Genomic DNA, 11,734 nt, shown 5'->3' with positions numbered 1-11,734 from the left:
GAGATCAAATTGACAACAGCAACTCAAAAGGTCTGATGGGAAGCCTAGGAGGCAGTGAGTTGAAGATAATGGTGATGGAATAATTTGGAAAAGGATAGTGAGAATAGCAGCACAACTGGAAGAAGGTAATCAATGTGACTAAATTGTACATGCAGAAACTTTTGAAACGGTGTAACTTTGGCTATGTATATTTTCACCAAAATAAAAAGTCCTCCAAGGTCGAGAAGGGGGAGTGTTGACATGTTGTGGGGTTGTTACCCAATGCATAAAACGATATGTGTATTGACTATTTAATGAGAAACTACTTGTTCTGTAATCCTTCATCTGAAGTACAATAAAAAAAATTAAAAAAAAGATTTACAAAAAGAACCTAAAATATATCAGCTCAAACAGAATCATTTCAATAATGCTCAGCATTATTCTAATAGCTGCTGAGAAAGGCAAAAGTCAGACATAGTAGAACAAATATCATGAGGGCAATGGTTGGTTTGGTTTCAGAACTGTAGGAACACAAGACCTGACATTTGGCCTATAAATGATGCTAAATTACATTGCAAAATTATTTTTAGTGACTACAGTGGTCACAGCTTGGTACAAAGGAAGAGCCAGGAGCTTGGGGCTAGAAATGACAATAGGGCAAGGTTAAATCCATGAGTTCTAAAGGGCGACTTCTTGGCCAGTAGGTTAGTTCAATATTATAGTGCATTACTTTTGTATAACACATTTCTCTCTTTAACCTTCCCTTTGTCACTCTTGGATGCTCATTGTGGACTTCTTTCATGGCATTGATTATTTCTCCCTGATGACTAGGAACAATGATTCTGCCCCCACTTTGTCTTGGAAGATTAAACTTTTCACTTTCAGGAAAGACATGTAATTTACCAGAAAGCTACGTTTTGTTTTCAATAACCGAAGTGCTATTTTGTCAGTACTTTGTCCTGTTTAGTACCTAGCCTTGCTGTTGGGTTTGAACTGCCATTAAAAACAGAATAAGCAATGATAAATGTTTGTTTCTACTTTTTAACAATTAAATCTTTTTCTTTGCACGCCTCTCATGGTCCCTGCCTCGTAACATATCCCAGTTGCCCGAGGGCAGTTAGGTGAGTGAATTTATACAGCTACATAAAGCTGGCTTTTTTTTTTTTTTGAAATCCATGAATCAGAATGATTCGGTTTTCCCATGAAGGAAATCATTTTAAAATACAGGCAGAATGTACCATGAGTACATTTTAGTGCCGATAATGACTGCACTACTATTATATAAAATCAAAAGCCCTGTACCAAAAAACAAACCCACTGCTGTCAAGTAAATTCTGACTCATAGCGACCCTATAGGCCACAGAAGAACTGCCCCATAGGGTTCCCAAGGCAGTACGGTTAGATTGCTCTGTGTGTTTTCTGGGATTGGCCCAGAGCCAGTATTTACTCCAAGCAAAGACAGAGCGAGGATAAAGTGTAATATATCTAATTATAAGAAAGGGGAAAAATACTAACTCTCTTCCCTTGTCCCTACCATCCTCTTCGCCAGGCCTAATGAACTACATCAAATTTAAACCTGTGATCTTGGAACTGACAGTAAAGAGACTGAACTAATTCATTTGATTAGACATTTTAATAAGGATGGGATAGTAATCAAAATCACAAGTCTAAAGTCAATGGAGGGATCAGAAAACCATAAAGCCTGGTCTAAGAGGAAATGTTTTTGACTGGCTATGGATGGGCTACTGCACCAGTGTCACTTAGAAAAATAACATGACTTTCAGCTCTTACAAATACAGACTCACCTCACCAGACTGTCAATGAAGTTCACAACTTTTTCTCTGAGTACTTCAAACTTGGTTTGCTTCTTACTCGTTCTTCTCAGCTCCTTCATTTCCAGCAAGGACTGTGGATGAAAGACCATACCTTTTTTCTTATGATCCTGAGACAGAAAACTTCTCTCCCATGGAGGAGAGCCCTCCTACTTGGATACAAGCAGCTTGATGCCCTTTCCATAGACAGATGTGCAGAGAAAGAACCAGACCAAAATGGGTTCTGTTTATTTTTCATTTTTAAGGTCTAGAAAGAACCTCCTTCCTAGGTATTTTGCTTCAAACACATAAAAAGTGAATTTTCAATGAAGGTGGAAAAGGGCAGTTCATTTCAGTACTGAGTTACACGGCAGAGTACTCACTACTTACACTGCATTACTTCATTTAAGAAAAGGACTTACAAGAAGAAAAAACAAAATCCTTGCCTTTTTTGCTATACTAACAGAACAGATTCCATGTATTTTATTTCACTTAGATTAAAACTTTACATTTATCATAACTTGGTATCATGGTATATCATCCTAAAGTTAGAAATATCTATCTGAAAAAGAATATATTAGATAAACTGGCTTACTTCCAGCTCTAAAATGAATATGCATAAAAGAAAAATCAAGAATTCAAGTATTTAAAACTAATGAATTAGGTCCTTCTGAATCACTCAGTTCGATCAAAAAGAAAACATACATCAAATAATTAGATTCCCTTTCTGATTTTTTTTTTTTTTTTCAGAATTCTTTTTTTTTTTTTTTTCCAAAATAAGCCTAGACCATTAAACAAGTGAAATTCCAACCAATAAGTCTTCTCCAGCAGCGAGAAAAACTATAGTTACTCAAAGCTGATTCTGCCAGTGGAGCTGGCGATAATAGGAAGGCGGAGGGCAAAATCATGGTGGAGGGGCTGGGGCTGGGAAGAGGGTTGGGAGTGAGGCCAGGTCCCTGCCCATCGGAATGGGGCCGCCTGCGTTTCCCCTTGTTGCTGATTAATTCTCTTTAGTTCACTCTTGCTGAGCCTGCTTCCACCTGTGTTGGCTAGTAAATTCCAGATTCCATACATGTAGAGTGAGGATGGCAGTGAGATAAACAGGATGTTCAATTTATAAGTGAGTTACAAAGCCTGCTTTGTTCCTGGTTGTGCTTTAAAAATTAAAACAAAAACATCCAGGCACAGCTAATCTAGAACACAAACTGAAAAAAACGGGGAGTCACAGAATGTAGCTGGAAGAAAAAGAAAAGTGACCTGACCTTCTGAAGATGATAGAGGTCTGTCTTCTGAAGCCCCTTTGGCTGTGACCCAGAAGCATCTTCTTCCTCTTTGGCTTCCGCTTTTAATACAAAACCAATATATAGCAATTAGGGTAAATCCATTCACATCAAGAGAATAAACATTTCTAAACCAAGGAAAATAAAAGTTTCATCTATTTTTTTTTTGGTAATATGGCAAGGGATCAAAGTTCTATCAAATAAATGATTTCTTCTACAAGCTGAAGGTCAATACATGTTACATAATTTATGGTCTAGTGAGATCTTCAAAAAATCTGCTACTGAATTTTAAAAGTGTTACCACAATGAAAACAAAGCAAAACCCCCCAAACCAACAAAAAGTCCCAAATTCTTGTGGTGTTATAAATAGCTTTAAAAAAAAAAAAAAAAAAATCAAACAAACTTGAATTGTATTCCTTTGATTATGCCAAGATTATAAACTACACAAACCTACACTCTGGCAAACTTGGCCTAGATCTTCCAATTAGCTGACTATTTTTGACACAATACTATTTGAGTACGAAGAAAGTGCTGTGACAATTTTGACATAATCCACTAAAACATAAACTATACCATGGTTCTTCGGCAAACGGAAAACCACATCTGGTAAAATGGGTAGATGTACTTCTTCTATAGAGCATGAGGTTCTCATACCCTCCTAGTCAGAATGAACTCGATGGCAACAGGTTTGGTTTGGTTTTTAGTGTAGGGCAAGTTTTAGGAACTTCACACTCAACTGGCTTGTCTGGCCTAAACCTAAGGCAGAAGGATGCAGCTGGAAAATCTGCATTGTTCTCAAAGAATAAATTTCTTTTTGGATAATTCCTGGTTCAGAAAGATATAATTTAAGGTTAAAATATCTAATAAATTCTTCTTCTCTCTTCACTAAACATGTAGCAGAGCCTTAAAAATAAAATAAATCTGATATGACACTGTGCCCTCTTCCAACTATAATTTTAAACCCAAACTGTAAGGTGTAGTTAAGTGTCAAGGAACCAGAGATGCATACAGCCAAATATTTCAATGTGGGGGAGGGTGGTTACTTTCACTTTATTATTCACCACCACCATCCGCCAGTTTGTCGTACTGTGGTGGTTTGCGTGTTACTGTGATGCTGGAAGCTATGCTACCAGTATTTCAAATACCAGCAGGGTCACCCATGGTGGACAGGTTTCAGTGGAGCCTCCACGCTAAGAAGGACTAGGAAGCAAGCCCTAGAGATCTACTTCCAAAAATTGGCCACTGAAAACATTATGGATCACAACAGAATACTGTCTGGCTCGCCTGCTCTGGACACATCATCAGGAGGGATCAACTGCTGGAGGAGAATACCATGTTTGGTGAACTAGGGGGCCTGAGGAAGAGGGAGACCTTTGTTGAGATGGACTGGCACAATAGCTGCAACAATGGACTCAAACATGTCAGCGATTGTGAGGATAACACAGGGTAACATTTCATTCTGTTGCACATAAGGCCTCTATGAATCAGAGCTGACGCAATGGTAGCTATCTATCATTAACAATGTATCATTTTTGAAAAGACAATGTATCATTCTTAAAAAGAAAGAAATACAGGCATTTCTTTAAGATAATAGTTTTGCTTCAACTTGTAAAATTCTTTATTCTTAAGGCTGTTAATCATTTTCATCTCTTGACTTTCCCATTTCTAAAAGCTATATTCCTTTATTTAGTACCAGCCCATCACAGAATTTGTTCACTAGCTTATGTTACATGAGCTATAATTAAAAGTATTATAGTATCTATGGTTTCTTTTTACAAAAATCCCATGAGCCCCACTTTCTAAAAGATTGAAATTTACCTGATTTATCTTAAGTTCTTCTAAGTCTTTTAACTATGCCCTTAAGGGTGACCTCTCACTGGCCCAGTGATCATAATTAGAGGGCACTGAAATTGTGCATCAGTGAGGAAAAAGAAAAAAAAAAAACAGAATGAGCTAGCAGTTAAGAGAGGTGGGCCACTGACTAGCTGTGAGATCTTGAACAAGTTACTTTCTCTTGCTAGGCTTTAGTTTCTGTTTGTAGATAGACTCTATGATCTCTATGATACCAACTTCTAGCCCTTCAAAATTCTGATGATCTGAAAAGAGGTTCAACTCATGCTGCAGTGGGCAAAAGAGCAATGCCTACACATAACTTGGAAGGAACTCCTCTAGTCCCTCTGGAATACTTATTCTGCCTGCTCATGCCACTCCAGTCAGGCAAGCTTTCTCTTCCATCATCCACTCACTGAGCTCATCAGTTGCCTAGCACTGCAGCCATGGTAAGACATGGAGGGATTTCAGCAAAAGCACTTTCTTATATCCAAAGGATTTTCAAGACAAGAACACTTGCCAAACAAAGAAAGGATTAAAATGAACATTCCAAATGAGATATTTTTTCCACCATGCCATGTCCAATCTATGTTCTCATACACCAAGCTGCCTCTTTACTCAAACTCCATTAAAACTTTTTACAAATAGGGGAAAAGGAAAAGGTGCACATCATTTTGCTGTTGTTGTTGTTCTACCAAAAGCATACCATACTTTGGTGCTAAAAACAGAGCAAGAGAAGACCCCATAAGAAGTTCTTGATCACTGTCAATCCATGGCACACCAACAGAACAAAGAAGACCTGGAGCGTTAGAGAACACGGCCACCTATACATTCCGGCACCCCAGGCATTTAGCAGATACAAATGATTATGTGGAAGTCGTACTAAATAAAGAAAACTGTAGCCCTCCAACACTGATGAGTGCCAGCCTGCCTCAGATCATTTAGGACTGAAAGACTCATGCTTTTATAAAATCCGATTAGAGTAAGCCTCATGCATGTTTTGGTAATCAGCATACCAGTGATCCTCATTGCTGTGAAAGCAGTTCACAGCTATTAATTTTTCTGGCTTATAAATGATTTATGCAGTGTTTTTGAAATCTACAAAGAACCTGATGAAATGTTTAAGGAAAAAAAAATCTAACCGGAGTCCTTAATTATGATGTCCTGCTACTCTCTCCAACCTTCTTTTTGTTTTGGTAAGTCCTCCAAACTGCCCATCTGGATAAATAATTTTTTTTTTCTATCCATCTGATGCGCTTCACTGTTTCAACTAAATTTGGAAGAGAAACATTTGGCCTATTTGTGATTGTCAAGATGTGATATTCTGAGACTTGGTGTAGTACTGACTGTGATCATGAACTACTTTCTCTCTTCATCTCTCAGCATGCAGGAAAGTGGGGTTTTCCATGTCGTTTTAGTTAAATGACTATCATAACCAGTAAAAATGGCAGGACATTATACTCTTACCATCAAGGCTCTGAAACTGGGCCAGGAATTCCTCTATTCTCTTTGCTGTGCTGCCAAACTGCTTTCCAGAAGACGATTTAAAGACATCCAAACATTTCTGAAGTATGATCATCAGCTCATCCTTTGCCAACATCCTAGAGCAAAATCAGTGACAGGAGATGTAATATAACTGGAAAATTAACTACTTAAAAACCATTTTCTACACAGTCAATGTTTGTGCTCAATGTATCGCACATTTGGAAGTATTCAGAACAGTTCTCTTGATAAAGCTCAGCACAGGAAATTTACAGATCTGGGTTCATGGCCTGGCTCTGACACTTTCTATGTTTGTAACATAGAACAAGTTACTAAACATCTCTGATCTTACGTTTCCTTGTCTGTAAAGTGGAAATAAGAACTTACATATTCCACAGGTTAGGTGGGAACTTAAAAATTAAATGAGAAGATGCATTTGAAGAACCTAGCACAGTGCTTATCACACAGTAGGCACTTGTTAGTTCTCCTTTCCTTCTGATCTAAATGTAAATAGGAGAGAAGAAATTTCTACCAAGGATATGACACTTCTGCTAAATGCAAGCTTATCTGAAAGGAGACCAAAATTATACGTATCACAATCATTTCTCCAATTATTACCATTTTAGCTATGCTTTATATCTTCTCTGGGTTTTATAAATACCAGTAAACAAGGTAAGCAATTCTGCTTGTTTTACAGCCCAGGCAGAGTGGTTGAGTAACTCACTCAAGGCTGTAGAACAAATTGTTAGAAATGGAGACAGAACACAGATAGTCTGGAATTAGGATCCTGTTCTCAGAGCCACAATTTACAAGATCTCTCTACTAAGATCATATTCAGTAACAGAATCAAATGGAATCAGGTCAAGGTTAGTAATTATTAAGGGGCATGATACAGATATATAAACTATTTTTGCAAATGGTTGTAAATCATTAAGACTGCAATGATTAAAGTACTAATATTAACCACAAAGAAATAATCAGACAAGTGCAGAATGTGGGGCATTCTGCAAGACAACAATCTTAGGTTTGATATTTTTCATAATAAAAGATTTGTGGAGAACACTAATATTGCTAAATTCTAAAAAAGCAACTATACAAAAAATTGTATAAAGCAAGTAGACTATCACTATTGGGAAATTAAGCTGGTTAAAATTTTTCAACAAAAATTTAAACTAAAAAAAAAGTTATATATTCAATAAATATAGAAACTGACAGAGGTGCACAAAAAGTAAACTTCTCCCTGGTTTTAAGAAAAAGTATAAAATCTTCCCTTCTTCCTACAACAATGAAGTAATTATCCAAAATGTAATCTTTACCTGTGAATGAAAGATAGCTAAGAAGTCAGAGAAAAATAAGCCAAGCAATTAATTCTTGACTACATTTGAGACTATTTAAAATTTCTGGCTATTTATTGCCCAGATGGAGTTTAAACCGTATATAGAAGAGAGTTAACTCAAGGTCAGATACACCTGAATAATCTGTTATACCTGACCTTTAGCCCTCTTCAAGAAGACAAGCTCAGCATTCCCAGTGTCCAAGGAATCACCAGCACTGGCTTGCCTGGGAGGGGTCAAGAGGCTGAGGTAATGCTGGTCGGAGGTCTAACCGAGGATTGAACATTGAGGATTAGCTTCTCAGACTGCAGGCAGCCACAACTCAAAGCCATTCTGAGCTCAAAATAGTTGACCTAACCCATTTTCCATTTATGTGAATACTGATGAAGGTCAAGCCTAGCCTATTATCTATTCTCAGGTGCCAGAAAAAATGGCATTATGTCATATAATTTTGAAACCAAACTTTATTAGTCGTAACTTAAAAAATTTTATTGTGTTAAAATTTGCCATTTTAACCATTTTTAAGTGTACATTTCAGTGGCATTAATTACATTCACAAGTTGTACACACATCACCACTATTTCCATTAGTCATAACTTCTACTGTGGCATTTGATTGGAGGAGGTAGATCTTTCACCTCCATGTAACCTCTAGGGATTCAGATAATTATTACTCCTTTTATTCTTAGCCAAAGATTCTTATTGTTTCAGAGTAGGAAAAGATCTTACACTTTCCCAAGTACTCTGGTTTAATGAAAAAACAACAAAATTTGAGGAAAAACTGATTAGAGCTAATAATTTGATAAATTCATTAATTAAAATTTCTTTTAGTTAAATTATATATGCATGTATAAAATTAAGAATCAGTGAATTATCATCACTGTTATTCATCATCATTCTAGAGTCTAATCACTACAATAGATTAAGAAAAACAAGAGGTTTAAACATTAGAAATGAAGACAAAATTTATTATTATTATATTTGATGTAGCTGTAAAGTTAGCAAATCCAAGAGAACTGTAAAAGTATTGTTGTTGTTAGGTGCCGTCGAACTGATTTTTGACTCAGCAACTCCACATGACAGAACAGAATTGCCCCCATAAGGTTTTTTAAGCTGGAATCTTTACAGGAGCAGATCACCAGGTCTTCCTCCCTTGGAGGCACTAGGTGAGTCTGAACTGCCTTTCAGTTAGCGCTCAAGTGCTTAACAGTTATACCACCAGGACAATGTAAAAGGATATGTGATATAAGACACACACATATGTACACACACGCATACATATACATGTAATCAACAGTTTGTATTACACTATGTAATGGAAAAAAGAACATTTTCAAAATGGCAACAAGAACTACAGAATGCGCAGTAGTACGCTTTGTCACAAATGCGTAAACCAAAAACCAAACCCTTTGCCATGGAGTCGATTACGACTCATAGTGATCCTACAGGAGGACAAGGTTTCCAAGCAGTGGCTGGTGGAGTCGAACTGCCAATCCTTGGGTTAGCAGCTGAACTCTTAAGCACTGTGCCACCAGGGCTTAACAAATGTTTAAGACCTATATAAAAATTCAAAGTCCTGAATAGATGAATAGACATTTTAGGTTCTAAGACTTAACATTGTGAAGATATAAATTGCTTATTAATTAATCCATAATTTTAACACTATTTAAAACAAAATTCCAAACAGCATTTTTAACAACCCAACAAAATGGTTCTAAAATTTATCTAGAATAATTGCTCCTGAAAAAAAGGAACAATGTGTGTTGTCTAAGTGTGTGCAGTGGGGTGTATCAAAAGGTATAAGCTACAATGATTAAAACTACATGGTACTTGTATAGGAATAGATAGGTCAATAGAAGTTAATAATAAGAGTCCAGAAAGAGATCAAGGTATACATGGGAGTTTGGTAGATGACAGAGGTAGCATTTCAAATCAATGGGGAACAGATATTAAGTATTAGAATTAACTAGAAAAAAATTATTATAAACAAAAGTATATTTCAGCTAGAATAAAAATTAAAGCGTCTATGTTCTGAAAGCAGGGGACAGAACTAACTCATCAATCATAAAATACTAGAACAAAAATATTGAAGACTGTTAATATCCAGCACCAGCAAGAGCATGGGAAAACACTGAAACATTGTTGGTACAAGTGTACACAGGTGCAGCAGTATTTACCTTTTAGACTCAAAAGGTTTACATCTATGTATTTATTTTGTGGAAATAATTATACAAATGTGGAAACACATACTTACCTTGGATACTCACTGTAGTACTGTTTGTAGTAGTAAAGAATTACAATCTAAATATATGTGACATCTAAATATATATCAAACAAGGGATTGATTAAATGTTACACTTTTGAAACACGAGATATTATACAAAAAGAACCATGAAGTAGGGCAATATGTAATACTAATGAAGACAGCTAACATTTATATACGCACATATATGTGTCAGATGTCATTTGATCCTCACAACACCCTATGATGTAGGTACTATTATTATTCCCAGTTTAAAGATGAGAAAACAGAGGCACAAAGTACTTATGTAACTCATCCAGAGTCCCAAAACAGGTAACTGACAAAGCTGGGATTTGAACCCAAACAATCTAGCTTGGCATCCACGCCCTTAATGACTATGTTATACTGAACCTCAAGACACGGCATGCATGGTAGAATATTAGGTGTAAAACAACCACCATGATAAAAGCAAAACCAACCAACAAAAAACCCCAAAAAACAAAAAATGCAAGTTGTGGAACACTATATATACTATGATTTAATACTTGTTTCTGCTGGAAAAAAATCTAGAAGTACAAAGTACTAACAGTGGATGACTGACTTTCAAAGTTATATAACTCAAGTGGTAATATCAGAAGAGGGCTGTTATTTTTTTCACATCAATCGCTATTAGAGTGACTCTAACAAGCACTTGGAGCCCTGGTGGCGCAGTGGTTAAGAGCTCGGCTGCTAACCAAAAGGTGGGCAGTTAGAATCCACCAGCCACTCCTTGGAAACTCTATGGGGCAGTTCTACTCTGTCCTATAGGGTCACTATGAGTCGGAATCGACTTGTCGGCAATGGGTTTTGGGTTAACAAGCACTATGGATACTCCAAACCTTACTGAACAAGATTACCTGAAAACAATAAAAAGTGAAAAATTTAGTCCATTCCAAAAAAGGTGGTTATATATAGTATCTTAAATAGAAAATTAAGGACTGACTCTAGCCACTAGGCCAGCATTTTCCAACTGTGGGTTTCAGTCATGAAACCATTCCTTCATTCAAGAAATATTTATTGAATACCTACTACATACTAGTCATTGTTTTGGGCACTTGGAGTACACATTAGTGAATTAAATCCCTGTCATCATGGAACTTACATTCTAGTGATGTGGGGAGGAGCCACAAATACGAAGCACTATCAATCTATCTATATCATATATATATATGTATGTATGTTAAAAATACATAAACGTTATGGAAAAAAATTAAGCAGGGTAAAGTGGAAAGAAATGGGGTGGACAGGTAGGTTTCAATTTTAAATGGTTAGGCCTCATTGAGAAGATAACATTTGATCAAATATGTAAAGGAGGCAAGGGAGTTAGCCATACAAATATCTGGCAGAAGAGCTTTTCCTGGCAGAGAGAACAATGGGTGAAAAGGTCCTATGGTGGGCATGTGTAGGGTACATTCAACAAACAACAAGGGGGCCAACGTGGCTGAAGCTGAGAGCGAGCCATAGAGGATGAAGTCAGAGAGGCAATGGGGGTCCAGATCATGTAGGGTCACTGTACGGACTGTGGCTTTTACTCTGAGTGAAATGAGGAGTTCAGGGAGGGTTTTAAGCAAAAGAGTCACATTATCTGATATATTTTAAAAGGATTATTCTGACTATTGTTTTGAGAAAAAGCTGTAGGGGGGTCAAAAGTGAAAGCAAGAAAACCAGTCAGAAGGCAATTTCAGTAATCCAGGCGAGATGATGACGATAACTTGGGCCACAGTGGTGTCAGTGAAGG

The 11,734-nt window shown here is 36.8% G+C and overlaps 1 protein-coding gene across 5 annotated transcripts in view; it reads right to left on the bottom strand.

Moving 5' to 3' along the window:
* ORC3 (origin recognition complex subunit 3) overlaps window positions 1-11,734 on the bottom strand; it is a 90,747-nt gene that overhangs the window by 14,435 nt on the left and 64,578 nt on the right. For all 5 annotated transcript variants that reach the window (XM_004388985.2, XM_023742957.1, XM_023742959.1 and 2 more), the window contains 3 exons: window positions 6,368-6,501; window positions 3,053-3,132; window positions 1,785-1,885 (listed from right to left, as the gene is read on the bottom strand). In XM_004388985.2, coding sequence (XP_004389042.1) covers window positions 1,785-1,885; window positions 3,053-3,132; window positions 6,368-6,501 — 315 coding nt within the window. The remainder of the gene's footprint in view (window positions 1-1,784; window positions 1,886-3,052; window positions 3,133-6,367; window positions 6,502-11,734) is intronic.

Source organism: Trichechus manatus, unplaced genomic scaffold (assembly GCF_000243295.1).
Source record: "Trichechus manatus latirostris isolate Lorelei unplaced genomic scaffold, TriManLat1.0 scaffold00226, whole genome shotgun sequence".
In the NCBI taxonomy this organism is placed as follows: Eukaryota; Metazoa; Chordata; class Mammalia; order Sirenia; family Trichechidae; genus Trichechus; species Trichechus manatus.
The sequence above is the reverse complement of the archived record's forward strand: the minus strand, read 5'-3'. Positions and strand labels throughout refer to the sequence as shown.